At 38.2% G+C, this 16,919-nt stretch overlaps 1 protein-coding gene across 1 annotated transcript in view; it reads left to right on the plus strand.

Moving 5' to 3' along the window:
• The window catches only part of ENTHD1 (ENTH domain containing 1), a 95,674-nt gene that overhangs the window by 37,829 nt on the left and 40,926 nt on the right, over positions 1 to 16,919 (plus strand). Inside the window, exon 4 of the mRNA XM_033116298.1 lies at positions 5,892 to 6,015. Coding sequence (XP_032972189.1) covers positions 5,892 to 6,015 — 124 coding nt within the window. The remainder of the gene's footprint in view (positions 1 to 5,891; positions 6,016 to 16,919) is intronic.

Here is a 16,919-nt window from a genome sequence, read left to right on the forward strand (position 1 = left end):
GACCTTTTTAGTCTTATTCATTACTGAACGTTCAGTTGCCACATCTTTGTTAATGAAGAAATGAATGAATAGTAGACATTCACTGTTGATGCCTCCAGTGTTTCCTGTGAAAGAGGCTTCTTTGGTCCCCTGCTCAGTGCTTTGTTTAGTGCTCCCTGCCACAGCTCCTGTGATGGAGGTTGGAATTATTTCTTGACCTTGCGTTCCCAACCCCTTCCTCCAACACAATTAGGTATTGAATTTACTTGATTTTCAAGCAGCAATGAAAATGAAAAGTACATCAAATTAAAATTTCCTGGTTCCTTAACTGCATAATAGTCCACAGATTGAACATATGTAGATTATTTTAAAAGATAGTAAGTCAAAATGATTTTTAAATTTGAGATCAGTTTATTTGCTGCTGATGGCTTCTAAGGGAGAAAATAGACTGGAATAATTTTAACATGCTTTGGAGCCTAACGAAGACATAAAATACCACTTAGTTTTTTTTTGGTTTCTTTGGTATGGGTCTTTAAATTCTCATTATTATTGGTTTTTCTTATTTTAGAGGAACCTACTGTAATTGATCTACATCATTGTGATTATACATCATTGTGATATAGTGATTGCACATCTTATATCAGTGAGCAGAAAAAGCCCTTCCTTCAAAAGAAGTTTAAATCTGGATTTTCCATTTTCAAAATATCACTATATCATAACACTATTCCATCATCTTACTGACAAGCATCTCCTCTTATTACTGTTAGAAACATTTGATGCATTCCAATATGTCCTCTTCAGTAATCTGCTTTTGCAGCAGGAGACAAAAGCTATCAAGTTGAACAGTAAATCTAATTGTTTTTGCCAAATGTACTGCATCTATATTAACGTTCTCATGTTCTTAATACAGAATGAGAAGGAAATGATACTGTTGGTTGCTTAGGCAGAATGAGGGATGCTTAAAAAGTATTTTTTAAAAACTTTAAATAGAAACCTCTTTAACTGTTCTCTTTCTACAAATGAAAGAATTATCTTAAAGCAGTAAATACAATTCTTCACAGAATAAGGCTTTCGAAAGCCGAACAGTGCTTACCTGTGTAAAGGAAAATCTTTATTTATATTTATGCCTCTTAGACATGGATGTGTTTTCTCTCTGCCTATTGTCCAGAATTTTTTAAATTAAATTTGCTAATTAATAAAGGTATTTGTTGCTTTTCATCACTGCAAAAGACCTTTCTCTTTTCCTGTTGAAGGAGATTCAGCAGAGGTTATGACTTTTTTGGTAACAGTTGTTTCCATAGCAACAGATAGGGATGCTGTGAATTGGTTCCCACAAAATTAAAGCTGACCAAAGCCTTCAGTCTGGTTGTAAGTTACTAAATTGCTACTGATAGCAGATAAATGTTTATTTCCGACTGCCTCCATTTATTATTTGGCTAAATGAAGAGTAAAGAGTTTTTATCTTTGGGTTTACCAGCATGTCATTTACTATATTTGCAAAAATCTGAACTCATCAAAGCTGTTAGAGAACTGGAAGTTATACTTATTCTAATTATGTTAATTTATTATTCCTTTACCTCTTTTCTGCATTATTGCTTTATGCTTAAAAGTCCCTTTTGATTTTCATGTAGGTACTTTTATTCCTTTTAAATTAGAAAATACTTACTGAGAGAAATTTAAACAATATGAAAGGCTTAAGAGTGAAAAGCAGTTTCTTCTTACTTCTCTACAGTCCTTCAGTTCCTTTCCTCAGAGGCAACTATTACTAGCAGCTTTCTATGACTTTTGGGGGAGGGGTCAATTTTCTGTATCCACACATTTCTTTTACCTGAATGGATTCATTCAATATATACTGCTCTGCAACGTGCTTTGAACTAAGGGATGTATTTTGGATATTGTTTTATAATAATAAATACAATCATTCAATGTATATTGTTCCAACGTATGTTTTTTCCCTAAACTGCATGTTAAGGACGTGTTTCTAGATCAGTACATATAACTGTGCTGTATTCTTTTATTTTCATTTGAAAAAATTTTTACTTGTCCTAAAAATGTAAGCCCAGAACACATTGACTTCACAGGAAATCTACTCTGAGAAATGTTTTTCTAGGCTGAACACCTGTTTCTCCTTAGTTTCCCACAAAAGAGCACATCCATGCTAATTGCCCTCAGTGTACAACCGCTGTCATCCTGCCAATACATGAGTAACACCCATATAACCTACACTGTGCTGTCCTGAATGTTCTTAGTTATACGCTAGCATCACTGACTGCCAAAGATGTTCCGGGATAAATTCACTGTCACTCGAATTCTTCGGCTACTTTTGAAGATGAAGTCCAAAGAACTGTGAATTGGTTCTCCTTTGGGGGGATTACTTTATAGGCCTTAGCAATTAGCAACGGAGGCTTTGCTGATTCTGTCTGGCACTACTGGGAGATCACCATTTATAAAAATTTCATTACGAAGATCCTTACGCCCAACACCTTAAGATGATGGTTTTCGTGTGACTTTTCTCAGTCTACAACCAACACCTTTAATTCATTTCAGGGCTCCATTCATTACTTTTAAACTTCAACCTGAAGATCTGCTTCTCACTATCTCTGCAGATGTCAAAGAAAGGCCACTGCCAAAGGCCTGAGGCTACTTGCCCGCTCGACCTGGACAGAAGCCAGCGTGGCTTCTAGCTACGCAGCCAGCCTCGGAGAGAGCCACTGACTGTGCTGTGTTCTTGATGGATAAATGAATCTTAATTTATTAACCATTCTGTATTGGTAATCATTTAGGGATTTTCATGTTGATGGAGGGATGGACAGTTAGGTCAGTGGAATAGAATAGAGAACCAAGAAATAGACCCATACAAATGTGGCCAACTGATTTTTGACAAAGTTCAATGAAGGAAGGATAACCTTTTCAACAAATGATATTAAAGCAAATGGACATTCGCAGGCAAAACCATGACTCGCAACTTAAACATTGTATGGAAATTTACTCCAAATGGATCACATACTTAACTATAAAATGTAACACTGTAAATCTCTTTTAAAATATTGGAAAAAAATCTTAGGGATCTAGGGCTGGCCAAAACCATGATCCCTAAAAGAAAAAGAATGATGTAAAACCTCATCACAATTGAAGACTTTTGCTCTGTGGAAGACCCTGTGAAGAGGATAGAAAGGCAAGGTACAAACTGGGAGAAATGTTTGCAAACCACGTATCCGGCAAAGGACTAATATCTGGAGAATGTAAACAGCTCTTAAAACTCAACTGTTAGTGTGAAAAAGGTGACGGGATTAAGAAATAAAAATTGGCAGTTACCAAATAGTCACAGGAATGTAAAGCACAGCTTAGGGAATATAGTTGATACTGTTGTAACAACTATGTATAGTGCCAGGTTAGTACTAGACTAATTGGGAGGAAATCACTGCATAAATTATATAAATGTCTAACCACTATGCTGTACACCTGAAACTAATATAAAATGATGTTGAATGTCAACTATAACTGAAAAAATAATAATAATAAAATACCTCAACAGTTAAAAACCAAACAACCTACTTAGAAAATGGGCAAATGAACAGTCACTTCAGCAAATACAGATGGCAAATAAGCACGTGATGAGATGTTCAGCATCATTAGCCATTTGGAATATGCAATTTAAACACACAGTGAAATATCAAAATTGCTAAAATAAAAAATAGAGGCAACACCAAATGCTCGTGAGCATGTGGAGAAATTGGATCACATATATATTACTGGTGGGAAGGTAAAATGATACAACTACTCAGGAAAACAGTTGGTAGTTTCTTATAAAGCTCAACATGCAACTACCATACGACCCAGCAATCTCACTCTTAGGCATTTATCCCAGAGATATGAAAACTTGCTATCATATAAAAACCTATACACCCTGTTCACAGCAGCTTTATTGGTAATTGTTAAAATCTGAAAACAACCCATATGCCCTTTAATGAGTTAAACTGTCTTACCATGGATACCATGGATACTGCTTGGCAATTAAAAAAGGACTAATTATTGATACACACAACTTAAATGAATCTCCAGGAATTATGCCAGGTGAAAAAAGCCAATCCCGAAAGGTTATATCCCGTATGATTCCAGTAACATTCTTCAATGTCAAAGTTACAGAAATTGAGAACAGATTAGTAGTTGTGGGGACAGGGTATGGGAATAACAAGGCATCAGGAAGGCTCCTTATGGTGATTGAAATGTTCTGGCCACGTGTGTCAATATCCCAGATGTGATAGTGTAATTTTGCAGCGTGTTGTCTTTAGGGGAAACTGGGCAAAGGATACACAGGATCTCTCTATTATTTTTCACAAGTGAATCTGAATCTATAATAATTCAAAAATAAAACTTAAATTGTAAAAAGTGGCACATCACTTGGCAGTTTCTAATGAAGTTAAAAATAAACTTATCCTATGGCCTAGTCTGTCTTCTGTGTAAATATCCAGGACTAATGACTGCATTTGTCTACAAAAAGATTTATACAAGAATGTTCATAGTAGCTTTATTCATAATAGCTGAAATTTGGAAATAACCCAAATGTCCATATGCAGGAAGATCGATTTAAAAATTGTGATATATTCATACAACAGAATACTTCTTACCAAAATAAAAAAAAATTTAAAAAACTACAAATACAGTTGTCCCACCTTATCCATGGGGGTTGTTCTAAGACCCAGTGGATGCCTGAAACTGAGGATAGTACTGAATCCTGTATATAGTATGCTTTTGCTTATACATACTCGTACCTATGCTTTTTCTTATATGTACTTGTACATACGTATGATAAAGTTTAATTTATAAATTAGGCACATAAGAGATTAACAACAACAGCTAATAACAAGAACAATTATAACAATATACTCTGATAAAAGTTAGGTGGATATGGTCTCTCTCCAAATACCTTATTGTACTGTACTCACCCTTCTATTTGTGATGACGTAAGATGATACGATGCCTCCGTGATGAGATGAAGTGAAGTGAGTGACGTAGGCATTATGATGTAGCATTAGGCTGTGTAAGCGTGACTTGAACCCGAGCACCGTGATACCAGGACAGTTGATCTGATCACCAAGACGGCTGGCTACTACGTGACTAATGGGCCGGTAGTGTCTACAGCATAGATATGCTGGACAAAGGGATTATTCAGGTTCTGGGTGGGACAGAGTGGGACAGCGCAAGATTTCATCACGCTACTCAGAAGGTGTGCAATGTAAAACGTACGAATTGTGTATTTATGGAATTTTTTTATGTGATATTTTTGGAGTATGGTTGGCAGCAGGTAACTGAATCCGCAGAAAGCAAAACCTCAGATAGCAGAGGGATTACTTACACACAAAATATGGATGAATCTCACAAATGTTATGTTAAACAATGGGAATCAGATACAAAAGAATACATAGTGTCTGATTCCATTTATATGACGTTCAAGACAGGCAAACCCATTGATGGTGATAGAAGATAGAATACTGGTTACTGGTGAGGGATCAACTGGAAAGGAGCTTGAGGGAACTTTCCAGAATAAAGGAAGTGTGGTTATATTGGCACACACACAAAGTTAAAAGTTATTGAGCTCTACACTTAAGGTTTATGCATTTACTGTATGTTAATTATACCATAATAAAATACTATAAAAAAATCCTCATTCATGGGGGAAAAAAGACATATCAACTAATCCCACTGTCTAGATTTCATTTGAATCACCCTACACTCAGCGGACTCCCAAGTGGAGAGATAACTTATGTGTGATTTCTTTCAATCAAAATATGTTTATGATGATGTTAGCACAGGTAGATTGTATCTCCATAAATTGTCCATCCATTGTGACAAATTGAGGCAGTGGGATTCGTTTTTTCCTAACTTTTATGTGCCCTCTTGTTTTCTGTAAGGACCTGATGCTATTTTATGAGGATGACCCAAAGCCACTTTTGCCAGCAGCTCCTCCTGCCATCATCTCGTCAATTACATGGCTGTCAGAAGGGCAAGCAGACGTGTGTAACCTCTGGAATGCAGGTAAGTTGGTTAAAGATAGGAAGTTTACTCAGAAATATGAATCAGAACACTAGGCAGGAAGGTTTTTCATCAGATTTTGTGAAATATAGCAACAACGCTTTAATTTATCTTCGATAATGGGGGACAGGGCCAGCAGGGACAACGTCAACGCACAGATGATTCTATAACCTTGTTTTACCATTTGTTTCCATCTTTTTCTCTAGTTTTCTTTTTTCATTGTTTTAAAAATTATTAACTACAAACCTTAAATGTTTTTACAAATCATTAAGAATAGCAGAAAATATTAATTTTAGTTCCTTTTCTCATTTGTATTAGCTTCTCTTTGACAAAAAAGTTTAAATTATGACCTTTTCCAGAAGCAGGCATTAGACAAAAATGTGAACAAGCAAGGTGCCTGGTATCCCACAAATTGACTAATCACCTCTTGAGGAATTAACATTAGAGAAAGGCACAGTATAAAATTATACAAAACTGGCTGACAATAAGTTATACGATGAGATTCCAGCTGGGTTCTGCTGCTACTGAAGGTCTGATTGACTCACTGTCGAGCCGTTCCACCCTGTCTCTGTTCTCCATGAACTGTCAGTGTTCAGTACATTCTTCCTCTTGATTTTCTCAAAAAATAGGATGAGAGATCTTCTGCCAAGATGTGAATGAAACTTTCTCATTAGTATCTTTCATATATCTTTGCTTTAATACTCTTTGGGCATCCTTTCCTGAAGTATCACAGCAGTGGCTCCGTATGTCCTGAGTTTCAGCCTCTCCCTCATCTTTGGACCATGCACCTCAATTTTCCCTTTATATAGATCCCCACTATCCAAAATATAAAAACTGTAATTTATTATAGATTTGTTTTCCAAGTTCATGTTTATATAGTTCTTTCATAAAACTGGTAGTGAGAATGATACTTTAATAGACACAGAAACAAGACGTTGTGTATCATGGTGATATTTGTAGTACAAGGATGGCATTATTCACATGGGCAATTAGTTATAAGTGGTTATGATTTTTTAAACACCTTGCTTTGTATTCTTAGAATGTACTTTATGTAAACTGTCCCAGAAGCTTGAAAGAAGAACAGTAAGGAAACGTTTTTGTACTCTACTATTCCCATGCATTTCCCCCACCCCGACATTTTTTAATAGACTATTTTTTAGAGCAGTTTTAGGTTCACAGTACAATTGAGTGGCAGGTACAGAGATTTCCCCATAGGCACCCCTACTTCCCCCACTATTAACATTCCCCACCAGAGTGGAACATTTGTTGCAGTCAGTGAACCTACGTTAATACGTCATTATCATCCAAAGTCCATAGTTCACATTAGGGCTCACTCTTGGTGGTGTACATTCTGTGGGTTTGGACAAATGTGCAGTGACACGCATCCACCGTTATAGTGTCATACAGAGAAGTGTCACTGCCCTAAAAATCCTCTGTGCTCTGCCTGTTCATTTGTCCCTCCCCTCTAACTCCTGACAACCATTGATGTTTTAACTGCCTCCATACTTCTGCCTTTTCCAGAAAATCATACAGTTGGCATCATACGGCATGTAGCATTTTCAGACTGGATTCTTCCACTTAGTCATATGCATTAAGGTTCCTCTGTGCCTTTTCGTGGCTTGATGGCCCATTTCGTTTTAGTGCTGAATAGGGTGTACCAAGGTATTTACCCATCACCTACTGAAGGACATCTTGGTGTGTCCAAGTTTGGGCGATTCTACATAAAGCTGATAAATATCCATGTGCAGGCTTTTGTGTGGACGACAGTTTCCTCTGCCAGCATTTTAGTACAAGTGGAACTGAGTGTAAATGAGCAACACTGGCAACCCCTGAGAGGAAACAAGTCACAAAATATGTTGTGTGAGGGATGGAGCCACCATTTTACTTGGACAGAACTCATCTTAATTGAAGGAGCTTTTCCTATTTTTAAGTCTGTCTCTTCTCCAGTCTTTACACTGATCTCAGAGAGATCTTGCTAAAATGCAGATCTTAGCATTTCACTTTCAAGCTTAAAAACTTTCAACAGTGCTCCACTGCCAATAGAACGTCTTAAGTTTTTTTATATTGTCATATAAGACTTTTCATAGTCTGATCCCAGCCAGGCTTTTTGCCCTCAGCACCCAAGACGGCCAATATTCACAATGCTCTGTGAAATTCTATTACTTGTGTCATGTCTTCTCCTTAGAATGTCTTTGTTCCATTTACTTCGGCTATGTAACACGTTGCTCTAAAACTTCGTGGTGTAAGATAGCCATTTATTCTTCTCATGGATTCTCTGGGTTGGGAAGTAGGACAGGGCAGCACAGTGGGGATGATTTTTCTCCTCCATGTCGTATGTTTGGGCCTCAGCCCGAGAACACCAAGGCCGAGGATAGGAATCGTCTGAAGGCTCGTGCACTCATGGATCTGCTAGCTGATGCTCGCTATCGGTGGGGGTTTAGTTTCTCTCCTCGTGGGCCTCTTCATGTGGTCTCACCGTGTGGGCTAGTTGGGGTTTCCTCACAGCACACAGCGTGGTGGCGGGGTCCCAAGGATGAGCATCCTGTAAAAGAAAGGACCAGGCAGAAGCTGAATAATCTGGGAAGTCATGCTGTGATGCTTCTTCCCCATTCAGTTCATCAAGGCAATTACAAAATCTTGCTCAAGTTCAAGGGGAGGGGACGTAGACTCCCGACTCTCCATGGACAAGTGTCAATGTCATTCTGGAAGAAAAGCATATGGGATGGGAGGTGTGTCAGGACAGTCATCTTTGGAAAATACGATCTGCCACAGTCCCCCGCCAAATGATGAGTGTTTGACAACATCCTATTCAAACAGCAAGGCCCAGCTCAAATGTCACTGCTGCTGTCAAATCTTGCTACACACTAACTTCTCCTTTCACTATGTTCCCACAGGACTTTGCCCGTACCCTAGTATAGAATTTATGGTTTTGTATCATAATTATTTTGCCTTTTATTTTTAAATTATGTAAGTGATAAGGGAATATAATCTTATTTTTAAAAATTCAAACAATATAGAGTTAAAATCTTCTTCACTATTCCTTACCCCGACATAGTCCCCTCTCCAGAGTTAACTGTTAATTCGTTGGTTACTCTCCAGACCGTTCTCTGTGCATTTACATACATACATCTATCTTTAGAAGTATGTAGAATTGACTTTATTTTGTTTTAGGACATTGTTCTGTATTTTCCTGAAACTTTTTTTTTTTATAGTATCACTTGGCAATCTTTCAGTGTCAATATTTAGAGATTCACCATATATTTTTTTTAACTCTTGCATTGCCTGGATATTATAGTTTATTCCCTGCTGATAGACATTTTGGTGTTTTATATTTTTCACTAATACAAATAATGCTTCAGTGAATAGCTTTGTGCACATATTTGAGTGTTTCAAGGTAGAGTCCTAGAAGTGGAATCCCTGGGTCATAATGTTTGCCCATTTTCGTTTTATTTAATAGTGCTAAATAACCCCTCAGAATATCAATACCAGTTAATACTGGCTTGCAGTATATAAGAGTACTATTGACTGACAGCCTCACCAGTACTTGATATTTTTCAAGTCTTACATTTTTATCACTTGAATAAAGGTTGCATTGCATAGTAGGTATAATTTGGGTATTTGCATGTATTAATTGGATATTTCTGTTTCCTCCTCTGGGGATTGCATGCTTATATCGTTAACCTATTTTACTTTTGGATTGTGTATTATTCATTTAAATTTGTTTTGCAGCATTTTTGTATATGTGTTACTATTCCTTTCTGTTATGTGTATTGCAAATACCATCTTCCAGGCTGTGAATTGTCCTTAAACTTTCTTTAAAGTTTTGTTGGTATCTTTAGAGAAGCTTTGTGTAGTCACATTTATTCTTTTTCTTCTGAACTTTTTGTGTTTTTGAGCTATGTTCGTACTACATACTCACCTGTATTTTACTGTAATTGCCTTAGTTCTTTAATCCAGCTGGATTTATTTAAAGTATTTGTGAATGGTTTTAGATAGGTCAGTGGGCATCCCGTTGTCTCAACAACATTTATTGACTGCTTCATTTTTCTCTTCTCTTTTGAAATGTCTCTTGAACCTGTATTAAATAGTATCTATTTGACAACTCTATTCTGTTTCATTGATCCATTTTTCTATTCTTGGTCTATTTAATTTTTTGCTGTTATAATAATATGCTATAGTATGAATGTATCCTATTTAACCATTATTATTATGTGAGCAATCACTTAAGTTATTTTATATTTGTACTATTTTAGATAATGATCAAATGGCATCTTTCGCCTCTCTCAAATAAAGTAGGCTTTTTATTTATAATTTTCCACAATTTGAAGCAGCTTTTAAAATACGGTATTCTGAATTTCTGTTGGTAAATTTTGTACAGCTCACTAACTTATCCTGTCAACAGATGGTTCTAATTTCCATGTTATAATTTTGGCAACTTCAGCCCAAGGCAAAAATAAAGTAGAAAAGTCATTCTAGTACAGCCTCCTCAGTTCTTTCCTTCCTGCCTCTCCCCTCCTTAGGCGCACAGGGACCTGCTGTTTACACTCTGGCCTGTGGTACATGGGGGTACGTACACCCTCACCAACACTCCATCATTGCTTCCCTGATCCCAGCCCTTTCCTTTCCTCTCTCAGTGACCACTCTCTTGAATTCTGTGCTCATCATTCCTTTCTTTTCTTTGTAGTTTTGCTACGTATGTTAATACTTTGAACAATATATTATTTAGTTTTACAGGCTTTTAAACTTTATGTAAATGGAGTCATTCAGAATTTATTTTTCTGTGACTTCTTATCACTCAATAATATGTTCTTAAGAATCACTTACGTGTGTATATGGTTGTCATTTGTTTTCACTGCTGTATACTATTTCTTTGTGTACATGTGTTAGAATATACTTATTTATTCTACTCTACAACACTATCGTTGGTATGGTGTGTCAAGTTTTTTGTATTGCAGACAGTGCTGTTTGTAAACATACTTGTGTAAGACTCCTGGTTCTCATGGACAAGAGTTTCTTTAGGGCATATATTTCAGCGTGAAATTGCTAATGGCTCAATATGAGCATCTTCAAATTTACTAGATAATGCCAAATTGTTTTCCAATGTTCTAGCTGTTCCATGTCCTGACCGACCCTTGATATTGTTATTTTTTGGGGGGGAAAAAGTCACCAATCTGTTGGGTGAGAATTGGTATCTCATTTGTTCTAAAATGTGTTTTTTAAATAATGAAATTGAGCATATTTTCATATGTATATGGCTCAGTCATGTTTCCTTACCTGTTCATGTCTTTTGGCCATTTTTCTATTTGGTTGTTTGTCTTTTTCTTCGTTGATTTGTAGGAATTCTTTATCTATTCTGGAGGCAAAACATTTCATTTTGTAAATATGTTTTTCCAGTTCATGACTTGTCTTTTCACTTTGTAAGGAGTCCTTTGAATAACAGAAGTTCTCGGTTTTAATGAGGTAGAATTTTATTTTTCATGCTTTGTACTTTTTTATCTTGTTATTTTTTAAAATTCTTGTCTCAAGACCACAACGATACTGCTACATAAGTTAAAATTTTTATAGTTTTGCTTTCCACAATTAAACATTTAATGCAGTTGGACTGGTTTTGTGTATGGTAGAATCAGGAGTCCAGTATTACTTCCAAATGGATATCCAGTTGTCCCAGCGTCATTTATTGAAAAGTCCGTTTTCTTTTTCCCCACACAACTATAATGCCATCTGTATCCTAAAGCATGTTTACACATACGTGTGGATTTGTTTCTGGGCTCTCTATTCTGTTTCATAAGTACTTTGATTATCCCTGCACCAACAAATAGTTTTAATTACTCTACCTTTGTAATAATTCATGATGACTTCTCCTTCATCAAGAGTGTTTTGTCTATTTTTGACCTTTCTCTTTCCCACATTAACGTTTGTCAAGTTCCTGAAAAAAACCTGTTAGAGTTTTGATTGGCACCGTCAATCTTGAAATCAGTTTGGAGAAGTGACATCTTTACCATATCAAATTATTCATTTAAGTGTTCTTTAATGTATTATATTTTATAGTTTTCTCCATACAGGACTTGTGTATCTTGTGTTAGATTTAGTCCTAGGTGCTTTATGTATTTTTGTTGCTGCTGTAAAGGACAGTTTATAAATTGCATTTTCTAACTGTTGATGTTAAAAATGAATGGAATTAATTTTTGTATATTGATTTTGTACCAGTAACCTTCCTTAATTAACTCTTACCCATTTTCCTAATTTATCTGTTGATTCTTCTGGGTTTCTTATGTTGAAAATCGTGTCATCTGTGAATGATGGCAGATTGATTTCTTCATTTGTAAACCATACACTTTGTATTCATTTTCTTATCTCACCATGCTAGGTAGAACCACTCAGTGCTGAATGAAAGTATTACTGTAGGCTTCCTAGGCTTGGTCTATATCTGAAAGAGAACAATTTCAACATTTGCTATTAAAGCACGTTTACTCTATGTATTTTTGCAGATCTCCATTCCTGGTTTAACACTTTTATCATGAATATACACTGAATTTCTCCATTTTTAGCATTTACATTAATGGATATAGGTTATTCTCCTTTGAACTGTTGATTTTGTAAATCAGTTGATTTCCAAATAGAGAAAACAACCTGAATTCCTGTAATAAACTCATTTTGGCCATGCCAAATGAGCTTTTATATATATTGCTGGGTTTGATTTGCTAATGTTTTGTTTAGGAGTTTTGCATCTATACCTATGAGTGAAATTTACCAGAAATGTCTTTTCTCATATTCTCTTTGTCATGTTTTGACACTGAGATTTTGCTAGACTCATAAAAAGAGTTGGAAAGTTGTTTGTTTGTTTTTTCATCCTCTGGAATAGTTTGTGTAGGGTTGTTTGTGAGATGATGAGAAAATAGATAAAGTATTCTGTAAGATCACGAATGGTGGTGCTGGCAGGAGGGCTGCAGGTAGGGAAGGCCAGTCTGCACCCAGAACATGAAGACAAAGTACTGCACCCTTTATAATGGAGGTCTCGAATGTAATCAACCTGGCACCAGGTAACTGCCGTTTTCCCTGGAAAATGGTGACATGCTAGGGATGCAGCATTGACCTCTACTGTCAGCATGCTGGGTAGCCAGGTCACCCTGATGAGAGGAAGTTCATGTTGTGTCCATGCCTAGCCTGCATCCTTGCCACATGGCCACCTCAATCCACTGAACAGCCACTGGTGTGATGGGGAGAGAGGATGATTGGCAGCCATTAAACAGAGCATCTTGCCCACCTGATTTTTGAGAGTCTCTTCCACAGTGAATATCCCCTCGTAGGCATTTATATGGGACATGAATGTCTTCACATAGTACACACAAACATCCTGAGAAGTCCATCCACATATTTCTTTGTCACCAATCTTCCAGTCTGATTCTTTCCAAGTCCCCAGGTGCACCCATCGCCACTATGAATTGCATCTTGCCTTCCGCATGAAGTATGCGTTCAGTAGTTTGCAGTTCTACTTGGAGGATTATCCTAATGTCGTTCAGGGGCACGTCTGAGTAGGAATTAATTAAGCAGACATCCACTCCTGGCTAGTGCTGGCATATCTTACGATTCATCTGTAAACCAAGCCTGTACTTTTCCCTCTTAACTGTCAGTTCTCTAGGGAGTTATAGGTGTGGGTTGGGGGGAGGCAGCAAAAGAGTGGAAACAGGTCCCATGGAGTCTGAGCCACCTGCTTGCATAGTTCACGTGGGCTTCCTGGACCAGCTTAGTCTGGTCTCATATATGTCATTTTGATTTTACAATGGGAATCTGCTGTGCATGTCCAATTTTATGTTCTGTGGAGCAGATGACACCCATGACATCATGGGCACATAGTCATTTGGTGTCCTGTAGTATAGGCAAAAGAAGGCATGACCGTCCTCCAAAGCCCTTGAGGTCAGCTTCGTGATTTTCCTACTGGGGCTCATGAGAGGCTGCATTTAGCATCTTGCTGTGCCTCAAGCCCCTCAAGTTCTAGATGATACTGGCAGGGCAGTTTATACAGTGGCCTGAGCCTGCTGCAAAACCTTTTGTTGCTTTGATCCCCACTCAGCACTGGGGGTAAATGGTCAGAGCAGGAACCCCAAATGTGGTATACGTTGCCTGCAGAATTCAAAGAGAACATGATTACTGTGATTCGCTTCTTTGTGTTGGGCAGTTCGAGGTACAGCACCTCGTCTCTCACTTTACAGGGGATGCCCTGACATGCTCCAGACCACTGAAGAAACAGTGCACAGAGGTGGCAGGCCCTTGAACGTCCCCAGGACTTCTCTCCCACCTTCTGCATGCAGGTAGCACCAGAAATACTTGCTACTTCCTGCTTAATAAGTCCAGTTAGCATTGTATCATCACTATAATGGACCAGTGTGACATTCTGTGGGATATCAAGGAAATCCAGGTTCCTCTGGTCTCTATTAAGAGACAGAAGCAGAGTTGACATAGCTGTGAGGCAAGATAGTGAAGGTGTACTGTGTCCCAGCCACACGATGGCTAACTGATTCTAATTATCTTGATTAATAGACGCTCAAAAACATTTATAGGCCAAGAGCTGTACACTAGATGCTAAGGACTGTGTTGATTTGCTCTAGTAAGGATACCACAGCTGGAGCTACAGCTATGATTGGTATCACCACCTGATTATATTTGCAATAATCTACAGTCATTCTCCACAATCCATCTGGCTTTTCAGACAAACAGGCTAGTTAGATTGGAATGTGATAAGAATCACCACCCCTACAACTTCCAAGTCTTTGATGGTGGCGGTAATCTCTGCAGTTTCCCCCTGAAAGGTTTTTTGGGGTGAGGGGCTGTAATTCTAGGGGTTGCTACCTGGTCCTTCCACCCATAATGGCCTGAACTCCATGGGTCGTGGAACCAATGTGGGGGTTCTGCCAGTTACTCAGTGTATCTGTTCCCGTTATACATTCTGAGACCACGGAACTAACTAGAGGTAGGTCTGGTTTTACTGGACCCATTGTGAGGTGGAGCCCAGGCTGAGACTTCGTGTGTCACCTGATTTCCACAAATCCTACTCAGACTATAGTGGCATTGTTGGATCTCCAGAGATTGGTGTCGGTTAAGAGCAGGTACCTAACAAGACTTGGAAATTCTGTGTATTTCCCTTTCCAAGTACAGTTGTTGTTGTAAATGGCTTCAGGCACCTCTAGGAAGGGCTTAGAGAAAGCTTTACTATATACACCTGTGGCAGCCTTTCAGGATTTTTCTTCAAAGGGCCCGACCTTCCCCTCGGTCAAGAGGTTCTGGCTCTGTGAACTGGCGTAGGGTTAGGAATTGGGGAAGAGGCCGTGAAGCCCCCAGGATGACGCTGGTTAAGTCTCCCCCTGTGTACGCCAAGCAGCACTTAATAGTCTGCTCACCTATTTCCTATAGATCTCGTGGTTCATTAACCATTACCATACATCCCTGAAAGTACGACAGCATCACCCACAGAACAGACGTCACGCCTGTGGCTTCCTGTGGTCCTTGTGCCACGCCTGTCTCCCAGAGTGACGCACCGCCACTGGCTTTTACCACTGCAGGAGGCCATTATCCCATTGAGATCAGGGAACCCGATTCCACTGTCCCTTCCCGATGGTCATCTCCAGCCTGCAGATGACCCACCATCAGAGAGCTCCAGTGGGGCTGGTACCCCGTCACTGTACATTTAATGCCTTGGTGGAGGGAATACCCTCCAGAGCAATTAGAAGGTTGAACATAACAGACCCGTCACCCCGACAATCCCATCTTGTGGAGCCTTTAAGCTTCCTTTACATTGTGCCCGAGATGTGCCTGTTCACACGGTGCTCTCTCACTCTCTGGCTCTCTCGCCCTCTTCTCAGGTTCTGCTGAAGTGTTACAGTCTGGGGAGGCTTTCCTGAACATTTTATTAAAAAGTGACATGTGCCACCACCATTGGACTCCCTATCCCTCTTCCCTGCTTCATTTTCTTTGTAACACTCATCATCCTCTGACATTTAGTAAGAGGATAGTCTGATGCGGGAGTTTCCCGGACCACCCGCAGGTATCATAGTGAATCTGCCATAAGCACAGCCCTGACTTTGGACACTGCCACTTTTAGGTACATGTGACACTTTTCAAGAGATGCGAATGATTTTTGTATGTTGCTCAAGAATTGGGTGCATTGCACTAATGCCTTTCGTTTTGAGGGCCGTTGCTGTATGCTTTCACATTTCCCTGAAGCAGTCATTTTTATATCAATCATCAGACTATTACAAAGCATGCTTCAAATTACAGAACTGACTATAGAAATTTGAGAGGTTATCAGCACAGTAACTGTGCATTATATGGTTGGTATTAAGAAAGCCAATTAAAACCTTTTTTTAAACTTAATTGTTACCTCTTTTTACTTCAAAAATATGGGAACATGATTAATGCATGAAAAACAGACATAGATGAAACTATTAAAGACTTCCATTGAAATGAATGAATAGAGCAAAGCCACAATCATTTGCAGAAGTCAATTAAATACTTAACAGACTAGAAGGGCGGTAACTCCATTTAAAGATGCCACCTTTTATTTTTCATGCAGGGGCCAGTTTTTTTCATCATGATGATTAAAAGAAAAATTAAGAGATGCTGATTTTTAAATTATTTTTGAATTTTAGGTCAAGAAGCCATCCAACCTAAATCCTTTACTACATTACTAATGAGTGTGTGCATTATAAAGTCATATAACCCGTTTGACATTTCAAATTAGGAAAATCAAGCTTAATCTAAACTAAGGTGACAGATTCTTCATCAAAATGACTGTGACCTCTCAGGTGTATAAGTCCCAAGTTGACTTTATTTGAGTGAAACAAATGGCTGTGTATTTATTTCCAAGAGTGAGTAAATGATTCATCTTGCAAAGATTTACTGAATACCTCCTA

Source organism: Rhinolophus ferrumequinum, chromosome 10, assembly GCF_004115265.2.
Source record: "Rhinolophus ferrumequinum isolate MPI-CBG mRhiFer1 chromosome 10, mRhiFer1_v1.p, whole genome shotgun sequence".
NCBI classification, from domain to species: Eukaryota; Metazoa; Chordata; class Mammalia; order Chiroptera; family Rhinolophidae; genus Rhinolophus; species Rhinolophus ferrumequinum.